The sequence below is a fragment of the Mycetomoellerius zeteki genome, unplaced genomic scaffold (assembly GCF_001594055.1).
Source record: "Mycetomoellerius zeteki isolate Tzet28-1 unplaced genomic scaffold, Tzet1.0 scaffold49, whole genome shotgun sequence".
In the NCBI taxonomy this organism is placed as follows: domain Eukaryota; kingdom Metazoa; phylum Arthropoda; class Insecta; order Hymenoptera; family Formicidae; genus Mycetomoellerius; species Mycetomoellerius zeteki.
This window is the reverse complement of record NW_017257489.1, coordinates 888,511-908,909: the sequence shown is the minus strand read 5'-3', so window position 1 is coordinate 908,909 and position 20,399 is coordinate 888,511. Positions and strand designations below refer to the sequence as shown.

Here is a 20,399-nt window from a genome sequence, read left to right as displayed (position 1 = left end):
TCATTTATTTCATGCAACTGTGTACAATCGTTATTAATACGCGGATGATGGAATTAATCAGCGAAGAAGGACATACATTCGCCGTCAAATTTTATTTTCCGTCAATGGCAAATAACTTTAACATGTCGAAAAATTTTTGTGTAATTTACTGTTACAGTGAAATTTTTATCACAAATTCTTAAAATGTTTAAAGATGAAATAATGATATAATTAAGTAAGACTTTATTCTCGTGGATAGTATGACTTTACATTACATCTTACAATTTGTACTTTTTACTTACATTTATCTAATCGTTTGTCACTCAAATGATTATATTAAATGGTATTTCTTTTTACAAGCGTTTTTTTTAATTTCAATAGCCGTTACTATTGCAATGATCATTAAAGTAACTGAATCAGGCGTTAGGTGATAATTACGGCGGTTTACGTGTTAATAAATACTGTTATAAACACGATGTTGCTTTAATTGGTAACTGTCATTTATTATATATTTTTATGTTGTTAGATTGCATTCATAATTATTACATATGCCGTACATATGTATGTTTCGTGCTTTTTTTGAGGATGTAAAATTAGCGGTCTATTCTTGGTGCCTCTGAACAAAAGATTGCAAAGAATTTTTTATCATGGTTAATTTTTATAGGTTTTTTACGGTTTTTTTTTATCAGCGCTCTGTGATGTAATGTTATAATTGTACATAAATAGCTCACGTGACAGCGCGAAATAAAAATGAAGAAATTAAATCGTATTATGATGATATAATTTACGATGTAAGTTATGCATATTTCCAGCATTTTTTTACTGAAAACACCAATAATAATTGCAAAGATAAATAAGTAGTAAATTAAGTAGGGAATCCTAAAGTGAAGTCAGACTTCCAACAAGATCGCTGTTTTTATCGATAAAATGCGATCATCACATATCTTCATATATATACTATTGCATCAATATCTCACGCACACATATACATAAACTTTTTACAACAATAGCGTCTTAATTAGACGTCTAAATCTAATTCTAAGAACTCCACATTGTTTGTTCGTGTAAACTACTAGTTTATGGATCACAATTTCATAACACAGATTATTGTAAAGCTTTTTATATCAATCAAATGTTAAATTACGGTATTCATACTCTGATGCCATATTGGACTAAGAAATACTAAAGTAGATCTCAATTTAAACAATTTTTTTCGTTCCTGACATAAATTCTACTTCACAGACACGTATAATATGAAGTAATGCGTATAGTTTAATTTTGGAAAAAGATTTTCGAATTTCTTTAAAAGAGAAAAAAAATTGTTATACAAAAATTATTGCATTTAGTTAGTAAAACAGACGACTTTAGATTCCTTTAAATAGTATTTTTTTTACAAATGTCTTTAAAAAAATTTTAAAAACGTAATCAGCACGGGATATCACTTAAAAATTAGGCGTTAGATGATCATTAATTGGCGGTTAACGTGTTAATAAATTATATACTGTTATAAACACGACATTGCTTTAAAGGAATTCTAAATCTGTACGAAATTGTGGTCCATAGACTAGTAGTTTACATGAATAAACAACGTGAAGTCTAGAACTAGACTTAGACGTCTATCTTTCTAAAAAAAAATTTATGAAAATATGTGTACGTGAGATATTGATGTAGTAGTATAAAGATATATCGATGTGTTGCATTTTATCGGTAAAACATCGTACTCGAAATTCGAACTGTTCACTTTAGAATTAATTGGTAATTGTCATATATTACATTTATATTTTTAGATTGCACTCATAATTGTTGCAAATGCCATACACATGTCTCGTGCTTTTTTCGAAAATATAAAATTAGCGGTCTATTTTTGACGCATCTGATTATAATAAAAGCTGGAAGATGCAAAGAATTTTTTATCATGGAATTTTTATTAGTCTTTTACGGTTTTTTTATATCAACTGTGTTACAATATTATAATTATATGTAATCGCTCACATGACAGCACAAAAAAATGAAGAAATTTAATAAAATTATGACAATATAATTGTACGGTGTAAGTTGCGTATATTTTCAGCATTTTTTTGCTAAAAATACCATAAATTACGATTAATAATTGCAAAAATAAGTAAGTAATAAGTTAAAGAATAAAAATTTGACATCACTTTACACGTTTCTTGTATAATATTGTTTTAATTTCGTTTTATCTATTATAATTTATTATAATTTTTGTTTCACATATCATATTTCAAAAGCACAAATACAAAACTCATAACGATTACCTTCCCCTCCGCCTAATTATGAACATTACATGATAAATAATTAATGCTACACGATCCTCTCGAGTGATATCGCGACAATTGTGCAAATAAGACTGCCTTACGTATTTTTTTAATTGTTTTCGAGATTGCCATTAAAGACTTATAAGGGAAAATTTTTCGTGATTCTGGAAATAATTATAAAAATAAATAGATATATAACATTATGTATAAAAAAATTATATAAAATATAAAAGATATAGAAAACTGTATTGAAACGAAATAAAATCACGATTCGATCAGATAAATGCAATTAATATCTTAACAATTCTGGGAACGCTATGTATCTCTTTGACTCACCGGGTCAATTGTTTCGTACTTCTCGAAGCAAGCGGAAATGATAAGTGTTCGCTAGTACAAAGGTGTACATATATCTGAAATGTATACGCGAAAGGAATCCTGCATGACAATGGATTCTACATCATATCTTTATCAAACGGAATTCACGGACTCACGTTAAAAGAAGTGATCTAATATTTGATTTGTATAAAAGTGACGTTTATATTTCTCTTTACTTTTTTGTAAATTTGTATCATTCCGCATATTTTTCACCGGCAAACAGATCGAGAAATCAGAAAAATACAAGATTGAGAATAATAATTCAATCACTAAATTATCGCATTAAATCATAATTATGATATCCTATTGCATAAAGCCAGATTTTCAAATAAACTCTTTAACAATGATATCTTTTATCATTTTCTTTGTCTTCTTTCTCTTCAATGAATCTTACATCATTTTCTTCTTTGCATTGTAATTTATGCAAATATTTTTTGCACGCCAATTTATAATAATTATTATGCATAATTATTATATACTTTGCAAATCGTTTTTGTGTTATATCCAATAGGCAAAAAAGTTAACAATATTATTGTGCTAGCAGTTTACCAGCCGATTCAAATAAAATATCGCAGTAGATTGAGATCAACCGCGTCTAGACATATGTTTTGTCAGCAAATTGTCAGCAGAAACCGATTAAAATTTATTATTTTGTAATTTAAATGAAATGTGTTATTTAAATTAAATGTTTCGTAACGATAAATTCTTCCCTATGTCTACTGTCAGATGTTAGTACATGTTGTTATATTTCTGTTAACATTCTACCGATAAATTCATAGTAGATGTTTTGCAAAATCTGTCTCCCAGATTTAGTTATCTGGATAACATATTATTTACTGGATCATTAATTTTCGGAGCTTCGTTTGTCCCATATTGGCTCTTCATGTTACTCCATCTGTATTGTTTCATATTACATAATACGTACTCTATTCTTCTTAGAATAGAACCAAAATCTGGAGCTTAACGAAAACGATTATAACGACAAAGAGGAAGATTATCACGACACCCCGTGCGATTAATTTATAGTATCCTTATGTAGTTTTACTATATATTTTTAAGTGGATATCGCACGTTAGCCGGGATGTTCAATCAATATCCAAAAATATCCACCGCTTGTCCACGCTGTATGGGACGTGCGCGATACTAGAAAAGAGAAGAGGCCAACGCCGGTGGTTCGAGCATCAACATCAGCAGCAGCAACAGCAGCAATGGACGAGGGCGATCGATATGATCCGTGGTGCGTTCAATGCCACACTTGGAGAACATTGAATTGTGTTCAGTAACAGCAGCAGCAAAGAGAGAGAGAGAGAGAGAGAGAAAGAGAGAGGGGATATACCCCACGGTCGATGCCTATATAGCCAGCTACGAACGCAACAGATCGTTCCAGTCGTTGTCTCTCGTCTCAGGATTTCCTCGCTTCCTTTTTTTTTTGTATCTATTGCACGTCCTCGGATTAGCCTCGATTCTTCCGAGGTCTCGCGATACACTCTCACGATGTGCACGGCCACGTTTAATCAAACGACCGTCTAACGAGCCGATCAGCTTCACCGGTTCGGTTATCGCGATCGAAGGTGCTCGAGGTGGTAGCGCGCGGTGATAACGAGTCATACGGTTGCGACGAGCGAAGATTAGGGATCTCCGGTATGTTTTCCAGGACGTAGAACAGAGTTCTCTCGCTGTCACCGAGCGGAAGAGTTCCGCTGTGACGAATCCGGGGAGGAGTTTCTTAATATATAAGTGCTTTCTGTTTAATATTAAGTATTTCGTTTTGCCGCGCCGCGCGGATCAGGCGTCTTAATTGTGCGCGCGTGGCGCAGCATCCCGAAGGCTGGATCCGAAACGCATTTGTAATACGAAGAAACTATTACCTCCTATTTTTTCCCGCGGAACTTCGGAGGTCTCGGTTGACAGCGACATGCCGCCGCAGGAGAAGTTTCCGACGTCCGCCGGGATTTCCGGGGACTTGTCCCCGCAAGACCCTAGCCCCGATGGGGGTCTGTCGACCTCAGCCTCGTCCGACGGACTTTCGACCGTCAAGGGACGCAAGAGCGACGACGATCAGGATGACCAGGAGCAGCCCAAGGACTTGGACTTCGACGACCTGCTGCCGCACGTTGGTGAATTCGGCACTTATCAGAGGATCCTGTTTGTGCTGATGATACCGTTTGCCTTCTTCGTCGCCTGGGTATATTTCTCACAAATATTCATCACTCTCGTGCCGGAGGAGCACTGGTGCCGTGTGCCGGAATTAGAGAACCTCACGGTTGAAGAAAGGTAAATAGATAGAGAGTATTTATTATCGTTCTAAAGCTGTGCCCTCTAAGAACAAAGAAATTAAAGCAAAAATAATATACAGAATAAAGAAAATTTAAGAAAATTAAAGAAAATTAAAGTTATAAAAAAACAAAAAGAAGACAATATACATGAAAACAATATGTATGTGTAAACTCAGTGAATGATATATAAAAATGACATGTTCAGAAATAATACGAAATAGAACCAAGCATAAAAAATGAAAGGTAGTGTGAACATTGAAAGCATCGTCGCGCTTTCACGCTTTAGTATTTGAAGAGGTTCTACTGATTAATTGGAATTAATTGAAAAATTATAGTAATAATATTAATTCTGTTGCAAAATTGAAAAAAAAATGTTCAAATAAGAACCTATACTCCAAAGCAGATTTTATCGTTAAATGAATCGTATAATAACAACTCCTTATACAATGCTATTATATTTGTATGACAGAAGAATTACGTGTTTTCCTTGTATGAGAATGTTACTACTTTTAACGCAAGAAAAAATTACTATTGCTTTTAAAGTAGCGTAAACTACTTTAACATGTTTTTGCTCGTAAACTACTTTAACATATATTTGAATAAATCAGTAATTAAAAAGGGTTATGAGCCACTTAGCATTACAAACAGTTTCGACTTCAATCGGGTCATTTTCAATGTACATAATCCAAGAGATCAGTAAAAATACAACATATATAAAGTAAAGTTAAAAAACTGTTTGTAATGTTAAATGTAATGCTATACACATTGGTTTTATTATATTTTTCTTATATTAAAATTCTGTATAAAATGTTTTTCGTATTACATGGCTCATAACCCTTTTTAATTACTGATTTATTCTTAGTGAGTTTTTTTGATAATTTAATATATTTGAATATTTCTTTTATCTTATCACAATATTTACATGATTATTTAAGCATGTAATAAATTACTTATTTACATAACTCGTTTAAAACTCACAAGTTTGCACGAATATAATTTTTGCGCATAAATTATTTCGATAACATTGAGATAATTCTTTCACTTTATTATTTGGCACGTGGTTGTTTAAACGTGTTATAAATATCTTATCTATGCAACTCGCTTCAAATTCACAATTTTGTGCGAATATGGTTTTCATGATTTTCATCATTTTTTCTGCGTGAGAGAATTATTTTGATATATTAAATATTTCTTTCACGCTTTATTATTTGACACTTTCAATATGTTGTCTTACCTACGTAACTCGTTGAAAATTTACAAATATGGTTCGTAAATAAACCACAGAATGAATTTGTAACACTTAACAATCACCGAAAGATAATTTATCTTATATAATCTCGTATTTTCTCTCTTATCACTACATATTTGTTTAACACAAAACGTGAAATGACTTAAGTGTATCGTGAAGTCTATTTGTCGGTTAATGACAGATTAATGCAATGAAAAAATTTAAACAAAAGGCTATAAGATTCCTATCAAGTGATAAAATTCTTAGATCATAATATGTAGGATAAACTTTTTTTTTTCGATAGAATTATGAACGCACATTCTAACTTCGATAAAGAATAATAGAGCGTGTTGTAAATGCTCAACGATACAGATAGTCCCTTTATAGTGACGCACATGACGTTGATTCAATAGGAGAAGAAACTTTTCATTAGAAGCTTGAAGAGCGTTCGCGATAACAGGTTTCATAGTTTTAAATATTACTTTGTTTTTTTTCATTATGCTTATGCAAGCTGCATTTCCATAAACATCTCTCTTTCTTCCTTTTCCAATTATTTTTTTTTTTTAATAACTCAAGGACCGTAATTTATGTCTGCGATTTTGTCGATCGTATCTTTTTAAACTTCTTTTTTTACTTACGGTAATCCGAGCAGATTTTATTCTGCTCACGACTACTGGTATTCCGCGGAGACTATTCTCTTGCGCGGTAAAATTGTTCGCACGAACAAATATATGTGAATATTCAAATTGCTCAGAATACGTAGAATCGATGATTCACGGTCTGCGATTTGCTATATTTTTTCATTATGAGAGCTTGGTCAGCGCATTTTTATGAATTATACTAATACGATGCTATTATAGACATACATTATTTATTACATAATGAACTGTGTATTGTCTAGTTTAGAGTTATTCTTCCGCCTTTTCCCAATCATCTAGAACTTTTTTTTTACTTAGAAAGAGACTTTCAATTCGCCATGTACCCAGATAGACGTTTAATTCCATGAGATAAACAAAGAAATACAGAGAGGACACAATAATTTTACTTAAATCTACCTTAGATAGTCGTTAATTTCCGTCTGATTTTAGGACAGAATTTTATTTATAATTTATGTTATACATTATATGCCATACATTTAAAAATATATACATTATAACCTTTAAGTGGATAAGAGTAGCCATAGCACTTCAAATGTAGTTTTCTTTAAAACTTTGTTCTGCAAAAGGTTGTAAAAAGCGCCCAAATGCCTAGAAATCTTAAAATAATTCATAATTTTTACATTCTTCTATCTCATAAAGGTATAGCTTACCTATATAACTATAACATAATATTATATATAAATATAATTATGCAAAAGTTTTTTAAGATGTTCTGACTATCTTATTTACCGAGACTTGAGTAATTTTAAACCATCTAGTTTCTTAAAGATTTATATTTTATGTTTATATTTAAAAGATATGTTTTATATATGATTGTATTTTTCATCTTCAAATTCGCGAAAGATAAACTGTAACTACTTACTGTAAATAATTCCATCTTATAAATTCTGACACGATCTATAGATTGTTTAAAGTGCAGGGCATTACGCGTGGATATATTCGTATTTACGTGGCTTGTCTAGTCGTTGCAACGTACGCAATTCTGGCTGTAACGATATAATGCGAAGTGCGCTAATGACTCGTAAAAGCACTCTTAACGATCTGTTTTGTTGTTCTTTGAGTAAACACGCATAGTTTATAGAGTTTTTAAAACAAAAAGGAGTAAAAAGAGAAGAAAGAGGAAATAAACGTATACGCTATAACGCTATTCTCGGCTATCGTGTCTCGCCAATGTGTCTTTTTTTTCACGTTCACCGAGCATTGGCGATTTTTCATCTTCGGCGATCGCGAAAGAACGAACGGAAACTGCGGCGCGCAAACGTGTCGGTGTTAGTAACAATATACGTCAGTCAGGGAAAGTATGGAAACGGACGCGACGTCGAGACCTTCGCGGCTACAATTCGATTGCACGATTCGGCGCGACAAGGATCGCGCGATTAGTAATACCTGCGTGCCGGTTTAATAGCCTCCTTCTATCTCTCTGACGTCAACCTAATGACGAGATAAATGACCGGTTGATGCCAGTTCTTTTGCGAAAATTCATAAGAAATGCACACAGACATCGAGACTCCGCGTTACTTATTACACTAGTCGACAAAAATTCAATCTTTTTTGGCCTCAAATAAGTAAACGAAGTTCTTTCTGGTAAATTTTAATACACTAATTACGAATGTGATTACGAATGTGATCCTGAAAATGTCGAATCACGTTTTTAAAATTTTCTAAATTAAAGGTGCAAAAAATGAAGTATTTGACCATTTTCAACAACCTACAAAATATCTATATAAAGGCTCATCTACATAGAAGTTGTGAATGGTCTTAAATTAGGAAACTGATCAATCACAGTTAAATATAAGGAGAATACTCGACTAGGATTGGTCAATTTCTTATTATTTCCTAAAACCGTCTACGATTTTTATATAGACGAGCTTTAATTATTTTTAGCATCCAGACAGATGTCACATTAAAATGTCATTCTTATCTTTTCCAATGCATATTCGATTGCTATGATCCGACTTTTTTTTCGCTGAGACAGAACAAATTAAATCTTTTTGTTTTTCAACGCGAAGTACGTGTAGTGAAAATACAAAAACTTCTCAATATCAAAGAGCTCGAATTTGAGAAAAAAAAGCTTCATTTAAAGATTATGCATTAAAAATTTATTTATTACGATTCTACCAAGTCGATCTTTGAAAATCTGGAAAACAATTTAACTAAGATTTTTTAGTATCAACTTATAAGTTGATCCAAAAAAGATGACCTAAAAAAAGTCATAGCAATAGAATATATTGGAAAGGATAAGAATAATACTTTAATGTGACATCCAGATGCTGGAAAAAAAATTTTTAAACATTTTGTAGATCGTTAAAAATGACCTCATTTTTTGCATGGGACTTTTAAATTAGAATATCTCAAAAGTTTAACGTCATAATAATAATTATGATGTCATATAACCGATAATTTCGGGGCCATATTTATAACAACTTCGTTTACTTTAAAGCCAAAATGGTGTCGATCAGTTATTATTACACTTTCAATTATTTCCAAATGATAAAGCCAACATACGCCACTTTATCCACTGATCCGCATAATTAATAGACCGATTGACGTTCGTATCAAATAGAGTGGAAAAAACATTTTTAACGTGTTCGCGACACTGTAGTTCGAGAAGATTAGCGAAGGAGATATAATTCACGATAAACCATTATCCCACACATAAGCCTTTATAAAGTGCTGCTAATGGCGTAGCGCTTTAATGAGAATACATTTTTCACGAGTTAAAGTGAAGCGTGGTGAGAAAATGCACTCTTACCTCACTTGAAATTTTTCCGTCATTATTATATTTACGACAATCTTCGACAAACTGCATACAGAATTTTGTTACGCTTGAATGTATACGAACTAATGTTTTTGTGACTGTTATAGCGGTAATTGGAAAATCAATAAAGCAAGTATGTTTTTACACAACGCCTTTTGGCTGCCCAGAGACCGGCACGAGTATTCGTGGATAATGAATAATAAATTTGCACTAAACCTTCATGTAAGCAATGAGAGCGTGAACGTGAAAAATACCTGTGTAAGCATTTCGACATAATTCGCCGTTGTGCTAACACCACATTTATTGCAAATGACCGACAAAGAGACGGATCTTAAACAGGACGTTCCTGTGATGCGTCTTTCGATCTATATTGTTTAATCGCGTGATTATATAATGGATAGCGGAATAGAGATTATAAATAAAAATTAAAACCAGACATACAAGAGGAAAGATAGTTCCATTATAGATAATTATCATTATACAAGAGATCCGCGAGGTTTCATTTATGAGTTTGAAGAATATCTGAAAGCAAATTTTATTTATTTATATAGAATATATATATATATAGAAATTAAACATACAAAATGTCAAGACAAAATAGTTTCATATTTTCTAAATTCTTTGGAGTAGAATATCGCTGCAAAGAGTGATAATTGAGTCTTGAAAAAAAAAATGACTCAATCTTTAAGATTTCATTCTTTAGAGCGATTTACTTTAAAAGTTTTAGAGAATGGTCAGTTAATATTATATTATATGGATAGATATTATTGGATAAGATTATTGTATGGACAGAGAGAGAGAGAGAGTTCTGCAAAGCTTCACCTATGAGTTCTTTAGAGACGAATCTCTAAAGAGTTCTCTAAAGGCGAATTTTGCTTATTTATAATATATATATATATATATATAGTAAATATCTGTATTAAAATCTTTTTATTGTTTTATTAATATTAAAATCGTTTGCATTAAATAATATTAAGCTTTCAATTAAAATTCTATTAAAGACTTACCTAAAGACAATTATGATTGTATTATCTATTCATAATCTCAAAGCTTAATTTACTTCAAACGAAGTTTGAAGTAGTTTTCAAAATAGATTATTGAAAATATTAATATTCCAATATTTTTCTAAAACATAAAAATAACTTTAAATGGCACGAAAATTGAATGGCGCGTTTATCGGAAATATCTTACATAAAAGATTTGCAAGAAAAATTGTTTTATATTTTTAACATCCTAATATCAGAAAGCTATTTCAGGTGCTTCGAATTAGAATACTTTAAAACGGAACGATTTTAAGTATGCAATTTTATCTGGAAGAAAAAAAGATATATTCGCAGATTTACGATCCAATGTCATAACTTTAATATTTTTGCTCAGCCAGTTGCTAACTCGTGCAGAGTGTTAGAAAGACGTTCTCCCATGAACGTACATCTATCAAGGATGAAAAATGTACGTGCATTGCAATCGATGTCGAATGCGTTCGCTCGTTCGTGTAACTCTAGCCCAAAGGTCAGATTGCGTGCGTTATTAGCACGCACTCGATAATTGGAGACCTTTATATGCGATCTAAATTACCGACTTATAATCGTTTTCGATTTTCTATCAGGTATAGTCCCTCCTGCTACTGACATTTTATTAGGTCAACGCTTGACATTTACTGGAACGTCTTATTATATCAGCCATCTTATCAGGCTCTCCCACATTTGTGTTAATTTCTGCCCGTGACACGGATGGATATTTTTATTTTGTCATTTTTCAGGATCGCCCTGGCGATACCAGTTGGGGAGGATGGCTATTCCAAGTGCAGCATGTACGATGTGAATTATACGGAAGTTCTGTCAAATGGGATCAGAGAGGCGAATCCGAGCTGGCCGACGAAGGGTTGCTCGCACGGTTGGGAGTTCAATTTTACTGACATCCCCTACGAAACCGTGGCGACTGAGGTAAAGCCCATTCTACTATGTGAAAACGTAGTTGTAAGTAATAGTTATAAGAATTGATCAATCACAATCGATATTTTCTTCATATTCGTCTGTGTTGGTCAATTCTTACAACTATAACCGTTTACAACTAATCTTTAAGATGGAAAAGGATTGGAGAACGAAAATTAATTGGAATCACCGGAGGAACGATGCTCTTCTCTCTGTGAGCGACGATTCGATCATTAAACATTACAAGCATTCGCAGCACCATTTAGATGTCTCAAGGTGGCTCGAGTGTGGCACGTGGGTAATGAGCGAACGGTGAGTTATGGAGTATACGTATCCACAACGTAACGAGCACACTCGCCACTCGACAGCCGAAAGACAGTCGTATACTTGGCACGCATACCGGTGTGCAACAGATGTTTGTGTCGCGTTGTACGCGAACTCGCACCACGTGTACTCGCGCGGCAAGGACGAGTCGAGAGTACATAAAGAGCAATACAATTTATACGCGCGATTGCGCCGCGGAATTGAGCAACTCCTCATACTCGTTGAATTCCTGCGTCGCCTAGAAATTGGATTGTACCGCCGAGCTGATTCGGAAGCGATTGGTCGCCTTTGTCTTCCAAAAAACGTTCCCAATTCCACCTGCGTCGACCTTCGCACGTGATTACCTTCTTCTGAGCATGGAAACGAGCTATAACGAGAGTCATCGGCAAACTTTATTCTTTAAATAGTTTAAGTGTAGATAAATATTTTAGGTTTTGCCGATCAGAAAACAAAATTGAGGATATTATATAACAAGAAGGAAAATTAATTTTTTGTATTTACGATATTCAAATATAATAATATAATATAAAATAATAATTATTAGTATTATATGTATAATTTCATTATTATATTATGTTATTATATAAAAATATTAATATAATTATTATTGCCTATTATTATATTATGATTTATGTCAATAAAAATATTATAACAATTTATAATAATTACAAAAACAAACGCCTTCGGTTTGTCGATCTCTGCTTTACAATATTTATTTGCGTTCAAACTCGCGATTGACAGACTTCACTTTCGAGCATTCGTGAGTTGATATCGAGAAGTGTAAATTATTCGATGATAAATTCTAATTTTTATTACAGTTGGGATGGGTGTGCGAGCACAGTGCGCTACCGACGACCGCCCAGAGCATCTTCTTCATCGGCGCGATCTTCGGCGGTTTGATCTTCGGATGGATCGCCGACAGATACGGCAGAATACCGGCGCTGGTCGGTGCGAATGTCACCGGTTTTCTGGCGGGCGTCGCGACCGTCTTGGCTGGAAGTTTCTGGGAGTTCGCACTGTGCCGATTCTTCGTCGGCTTCGCTTTCGACAATTGCTTCACCATGATGTACATACTGGGTACGTGTTGTGAATTTCCTATATGTGATCCACAATAGGCAGTAACGGTAGTGGATTAACGAATAGGCGTAGAAATCAACCAATCATAGTTGAAGCGAGGATCATAATCAACTATGGTTGATCGATTTTTACGTCTACTCTTTAATCCATTACTGCTACTACTCATTGTAGACCACGTATTAGCTTTGTATATTTCGCTCTTCTAGAAACAAGAACTTGCATTATAGAATTCAACCGTTTTGTAAATTCCGATTGCGTCTTTTCAATTTATCGCACGTTAATCATAGAGACTTCATTTTCTTCCGACGTAATAATTGCTTCCTCGTTGATGATAAGCTATTCCTTTTATGCGATTTCGGAAGTCGAAGAAACCGCGCGCGTTGCGGCTAAATGTGCGTGACGCATAGTTAAAGACTAATAAAGAAAAGGGAAACGCGAAAGTCTCGGTTTTTCGTCGATGAAACATCATTACACATTTGATATTGCATAATATATTATTTTGATTGTCTGGAGGCTATATTGAGCCTCTCCTAAAGTATACTTACGTTTAAAAAATGTTCTTCAAACCATAATTTGAAATAAATAATTAATGTGAAATAAATGCTTAATAAACGTAAAATAAACGTTTAAAAAATGTTTTTTCGAACCATTATTTCAAATGAATAATAAATGAAAAATAAATATTTAATAAACATTAAGTAAACGTTTAAAAAATATTTTTTCAAACCTTTATTTCAAATGAACAATTAATGTAAAATAATAAATGTTAAATAAACTTTAAATTAATGTAATTTTGAAAACGAGTCGTAAAAAATGTAAAGTTAATGAGAAATAAACGTTTGAAAAACATTTTCTGCTGATTGGTTAATGAACTCTACAGTAGACGGCCTCTAGACGTATTATACAGTTATTTTGTATAATATTATATTGATGCCAGTTGTTTTAAATAATTCAAAACAAACAGTCTAGAGATTCAAGGCTGTTTGTTTTGAATTATTTAAAAGGGACATCAATATATATATATATATATATATATGTGTGATGTAGACTGTCCTCTAGACGGTCAATACTCCTACAGCACAAAAGTTGCAGCGACAATGTTGCAATATTACAGCAATATTGCATGTTGCAGTAATATTGCAGCCTTATTGGAACGATATTACTGCACGTTCTGTGTTGTATGGGTAATATAATACATTATACAATATAAAATATTATGCAATAATATTTTATCGATAGAAAATCGAAAAGCTAGATTCTGCGATTAATCTTAATTGAATCTACATTCCATTATAATTATGTATTAATTAAGGATCAACAAATTAACATTTATTTGCGTAATTTCTATTGAGACAATGATCGCTTCGCCTTTTAAACTCTCGCCGTCTGTCGAAGCTTACAGTTAGATCTTTATAGCGACTGTAATTAATTCTTTGTTGCGTTGCAGTCAAACAGGATCTGTGGAATTCCAGGCCGGAATCGTGATCAGTTTTTAAAATCAGCTTTCCTTTCCACCTCAGCTTATTATTAATTAGCTATTAACGAGAAATGCGTTTCTTTTCATAGACAAACTTCTCACGTACATGGTTATCCCAAATAACGTAGAACAATGCCATGCGCTGAAAATGCATTTCCTTGTATTCATCAAACCGTTACGTCAACCTTAACCCCGTCAGTTATCGCGTTACAATCGTCGTTATTTCATCGTAATTGCAATTAAACCGATTAAATCGTCATTAAAACGTCTTCACAAGAGTCCTGAGACGCAGACTGATTTGCGAACAATTATGTGTGTATATCTTTATCCATCTTAAAACGATTACGCCGCTAAAAAGGAGATAAGATTTCTGCATATCTTGTCCCTTTTTGCAATTATCTCGCACCCGATTATAGCTGTTTAGCCTTGGCGATAGACCGGTAATCAGGCCCGCGAGTGATTGTCGGTCTGCCAGAATCGAGTCTTCGAGCGACTGTTGAGTCATGACCGATTACGATCGCCAGATTCAGCTACCAGGTCAAGCTCGCCCGGTTTGACTCATGAAGTCACGGTTATTGCACTCGCCGTAGCGAGTTTTGCTAGTTCCGTTTCGCCGATCTCGCCGATCTCATCGGTGGAAGCGTGGCTAATGTTAGAAACACGTGCCGTAAAATGCTGTTATCCGCTCGTAAAAGAGGCATAAATTGACATGTCGATCGCATCTCATTGTCTTTCGTGAAATTATTCGTTACGAGAAATTTGATCAATTTGCTTTGAAGGACGAAAGAGATTGTAAAATCGCTCAATTCGTATTTCTATCGAATTCCTCGTGGGGTTTCGGACTGCAAGCTATCATCACGGAAATCGTAAAATCGTAAAACTCGGCACAAGCCTGTTCGCGTTGCTTGAAATCCCCCAAAATTTTTGTAATTAAAACAAAATAATTCGAGAGTTGAAGAGAGAGAAAGCAAAGATTCTGAATGCAAAAAGTGTAAGCAATGCAAACTTGTTAACGAATTTGACGGCAATTCTTAAGTTGAACACAGAAATCATAATAATATCATAAGAACATCATCATTATTTTATTTATCAATTATACGTTCATTTTTAATGGTTTTCTACAACATATAAGTCATTATCTGAGCTTTAAGTTTTAAGCCGTAAAAAATTAATCAATCATAATCGATTGTTCTTCTCACACTCGACTATGATTGGTCAATTTTTTACGGCTTAAGACTTAAAGTTGAGGTAATGATTTATTGTAGAAAGCCCATAGGTATCAAATGATGATAACATTATGACTTAATTATGACTCTGTGTTCTACCTCCCAAGGAATACATAAAAGTCAACAAAAAATCAAAATAACTTTATTTTGATTTTTAACGTCATAAACAGTCAAATTTTGTTACCAAAAAATCATCATTTTGACTTTCGTGACGTCAAAATAAAATCATTTTGATTTTCTCTTGACTTGGTGTTTCTTGGACTGGTTTGTTTTGTTCATAATAAAAGAGCTACTCAAATGCTGACATATGAAAATTATTCACGGAATGTGCAATTGACACATTTTGAAATCCGCAAATCAATTTATACTAAATCTCATAGCCTTGCAACCGTCGTTGAATACACACAGGACGGTTCACTGATAATTTTACGCTTCACAGATGGATGGTAGCATGAAGGTAGCGCATTAAAAAAATGACCACTCGTCGATCTAATTAAGATAATGTAAGTCGACAATAATGAGTTACCCTCCTAACAAACGGGAAACATCTTGTAATTTAATGTCTGAGGATGTGAGGATTCGAGCTGTTACGATAATGATATGGAGATCATGTTTGCCTGAAAAGTTTGCTTTAAATATTAGGCTTCCTCGTGCTAACAAACAAGAATTATCTAAATTACATGAGAGAAAAAGAGGTTTCTCGATGCGTTTCTCGGTTTTCATCCCAGGCTATTTGCACAAGGTCAGAGCGAAGAATATCATTAGCGGTGACGTAATAATTGAATCATAAATCTATTGCGAGATTTTAAATCGACTATCTACAAGAAAGCGTTCAAGATAACTTTTGTTTAGAAAATAAATTCTTACGTAAACAAACGTCATTAATATACAGTGATTTAATACAGATTTTATCAATGTGACACGCATCATGCTTTTGTTATAACTTACTTGTCACATCGTCACATTTTCGATTTCGAAACCAACACTTCGCAAATATTGGAATGTTCCCCAACAGCACGAAACTTGCAGCAATATTGCTGCAACGTATAATATTACTGCAAGTGTTGTGCTGTTGGGGTTTAGAACGACATTTTAAATATTCTTCTAAATATCTTTTTTTTTTTTCAGTATTGGAATACGTGGGACCAAAATGGCGCACTTTCGTGGCGAACATGTCGATAGCTCTCTTTTTCACGTTCGCCGCCTGTATCTTACCTTGGATCGCGTATTTCCTGGCAGACTGGAGAATGACTTGCATCGCAGTATCTGTTCCTCTGGCTCTGGCAGTGGCGGCACCCTGGTTGGTACCGGAGAGCGCGAGGTGGCTTGTCAGTCAAAACCAAGTGGAGAAGGCCATTAGAATCCTGGGTAAATTTGAACGCATGAACGGCACGAAAGTACCCGAGAACGTCTATCAACAATTCCGCGTAAGGATCGTTAATTTTCTCTTGTGTTTCAAAGAAAAAAAAATGGTATCCCGATAAAAATCACAAGAAAAATTTACGTTATAATGATTGTTTGTTGATGTAACAGGAAACCTGCGCCAGGGTGTGCAAAGAGCAAGAGGCGGATAAGACTTATTCCGTGGTGGATCTATTTAAAAGTCCACGTTTGCGAAATATTACGATTCTCCTCATCATTATCTGGTGAGTTACTCACATAATAAAAATATTTCTTCAATTTTAATAGATTCTAAAGCTGCTGAATTGGAAAAATGTTTAATAAATAGCATTTAACAGACATTTCAGTATTGTAGCTTGTAAGAGAAAAATGTGTTTAACGTCGAATAAAGGCTAATTGTTATTCAACGACTATAAAGAATGTAGTAAGGTTGTTCCTTATCTATATATATCGATTATGTTCCGTAATGTAGGATGGCGATATCGCTGGTATTCGATGGTCACGTAAGAAACGTGAATAATCTTGGACTCGACGTCTTTGTAACGTTTACCATCGCGGCGTTTACCGAACTACCCGCTGACACATTCCTTACTCTCGTTCTCGATCGATGGGGTAGACGATGGTTGGCTTGTGGTACCATGGTAATTTCCGGAATTTTCAGTATTTGGGCAAGCGTGGTTTCAAACAGTGAGTGCTGCTGACTTACTTCTTTTTATCTAGTAAACAAGAATCCTGTCCAAGGCAGTAATGTTCCAAATAATACATTTACGTTCAATAAACGTTAGAAATCGTATAATGAACATATAAACTGAAAAATAAAGTTTAAAATTTGATACGTTTTTAATTTATTTAATAAAAAGATTTGTTAAATAATTTAAAAGCTGTTATAACGTATAGATAATTTTTGCCAACTTAAAATACCGTTTTTATACGAAACATTTCGACGATTTGATAAACGTATATTTAAAATTAATAATATCTATTTAATATAGCATAAAAACATTTTGGTTAAATGTTCTTTAAATGTAAATTGTTTGCTTGAGGTTTTAAAAAATTCATAAAATAAAATATAATAAAATTGTAAAAATTTTTGGAAATTAAAAAGATTAAAATTACAGACTGTGGGGAATTACACAACTAATTCACACAGTCTTCAGGATTGCAGTTATGCAGTTTATATGCAGTTTTCCTTCCGGATTCCCGTTTCAGATATTTATTCGGCCACGCTGGCGATCGTTGGTAGATTCTGGGTCAACATCTCGTATAACATTGGTCTTCAATATGCGGCCGAAGTGTTGCCGACTGTTGTGAGGGCTCAAGGAGTTGCCTTGATCCACATAATGGGATACGTCGCGAGCATCCTTGCGCCTTTTGTCGTTTACCTGGATACTGTTTCGTCCATTTTACCACTGTTGGTCCTGGGTGTCATGGGCGTTCTGGGCGGTCTTCTGACGCTTCTGCTACCGGAGACACTCGATAAAGATCTACCACAAACCTTGCAAGACGGCGAAGATTTCGGAAAGGATCAGAAGATATGGGATATGCCGTGTCTCTCGAAGTATGTGTCGAAGATGATTCTTTCGCATTATTTCTGCAAATCTTATACGATACCCGGTGCATTTTTCTTTTGACAAAATAATCACTTGAGGAAACATTATTCTTAGAAAAATCCTTTTTTCTTAATTCTTTTTAAACATCTATTTCAAATTGAATATATTTCCTTTATAATTTCACCTTCTTGTCTAATGGAATTCTTTTTAGCAGAGAGTACCATATTGTTTCTTAAAGAGATGTCGCATTCATATATTTTCTTTTTAGGAAAAAACCTGTAGACGTGGAAGTGCCAACGGTGGCTGTCTTCCGGACGTTCGAACGCAGCAGTCTGCGAAGTTCAATGAGAGCATCTATTCGCGGCGAGACCCTGAGGAGCAGCATGATACAAAGATCGAGCATAAGATCGCGGAAGAGCATGAATGCGGTCGTGGAAGCGGAGAGCAAGTGAATACTCTGAGAGACGCAGCCCTCATTTTCGACATGCTGACACATTTCCTCTCTTTCTGTCTCTCCCTCTCTCTCTCTCTCTCTTTTTCTCTCTACCGTTGTTCTTTCCTTCAGAATTGTGTGATACTGGAGCTACCAAAATCAAATAATGCATACGTCTGTATCCAACCATCAATGACAGTTTTAGATTGAGGAAAAGACAAAATGAAGCATTACTCTGGCTCGCTCTATTAAATTTACTTAATTAAAAGAGGGGAGGGTTGTTGCAATTAATTTTAAGTATCGACAGTAGAGAAGTAGAAACGTCAATTAGAATACTGTTAGGTATCAAAGAAGGTAACTCAATCCCTTGAGTTAAACATTTTATTATTTTTTATTTTAGGAGCAGTGGTGATCTATAATAAATAAATTGGGTATAACTCAAATTGAGTATAATTTACGAATTTAATTAGATTAGATTGGTTTTAACTAAAACTCTAATTGGCTATTCTATTTCTCTGAAGTCTACCGAACCCTTTCGATTTTCTTTATTATATTCTGAACCTTATACATGTGACGTTTTTGAAATCTGACTTGGATTTCGAGTAAATAGATAGGGACTCTTACTCGCAGTCATGTAATGTTAAAACAAGGCTACGTTTCTTTTTTTTTTTATTACGATTCGTATTTTATATATATTTTTACCACGTTTGTATTTAATAGGAAGAAGAAAACCGATGTTGTGTAGTTGAGTTTAGAAACGCGTGAAGTTTCGAAACTCTCGTTTGTTCCTTACGAAATATGCGTCTTTCGAGGAAAAAAGGAAAAAGAGAAACTATAAATATTTTTCAGATGTTATCGTTCCGATTCCGCAGGTGGGAATCATATTGAGAAACAGATGAGAAATAGATAGAAGATAAATATGTACTCGAGAGAATGCGAGAACTGCATTTTACATAAATTGATCGCGTCGCTGCAGTTGCGACTCGTCACTGTTGCTCACGTACACGTATAGTATATAATACAATGTACATAGCAGATGCGAATCAAATTTTTGAGTTATCTCAAATGACGCGACTGGCTGCGCGTTGAATGCGAATGAAGTTCGCGCGTCCTGAATGGGAAATTTCCGAATGAAACGGCTTTATTGTGATAACACGCGTATCAGCAATGTCTTCCCGTCGTCAAGAACGTTCGCTTAGAAATATTTTCTGCTGAAATTCAGATCTCGAGATTTGTGTACATAAGTAGTATTTTATAATGTAAATAAGGATATTAAATTAATTTGTATTTCCCATCGATCTGTGTTAATAAACGTAAATCAATATTTAGTCGGATGGATAATTACCGCCATCAGTCGCCTTCAATTAAAAGGCGTTAGAACTGTTTTGACAAAGGTATGATAATGAATGGTAATAATTATCGACAGCTT

General features: G+C 34.0%; 1 protein-coding gene across 1 annotated transcript; it reads left to right on the top strand.

Annotated features, from left to right (window-relative positions):
• Positions 1-3,811: 3,811 nt before the first annotated feature.
• LOC108727449 (organic cation transporter protein) lies at positions 3,812-19,143 on the top strand. The gene is made up of 8 exons (XM_018455584.1): positions 3,812-4,904; positions 11,311-11,494; positions 12,625-12,883; positions 16,715-17,013; positions 17,120-17,232; positions 17,460-17,674; positions 18,197-18,545; positions 18,806-19,143. Exons 1-8 carry the CDS (start codon positions 4,546-4,548, stop codon positions 18,987-18,989), a joined length of 1,962 nt encoding a protein of 653 aa, XP_018311086.1. The 5' UTR covers positions 3,812-4,545; the 3' UTR covers positions 18,990-19,143.
• The last annotated feature ends 1,256 nt before the right edge of the window (positions 19,144-20,399 follow it).

What these genes read in the sequence shown, in the direction of transcription:
- LOC108727449 (XM_018455584.1), top strand. Translation starts at nt 4,546, where the DNA reads ATGCCGCCGCAGGAGAAGTTTCCGACGTCCGCCGGGATTTCCGGGGAC. An exon ending in ACGAAACCGTGGCGACTGAG is followed by an intron (nt 11,495 to 12,624) that starts GTAAAGCCCATT and finishes TTTTTATTACAG; the next exon opens with TTGGGATGGGTGTGCGAGCA. An exon ending in ATTCTCCTCATCATTATCTG is followed by an intron (nt 17,233 to 17,459) that starts GTGAGTTACTCA and finishes TCCGTAATGTAG; the next exon opens with GATGGCGATATCGCTGGTAT.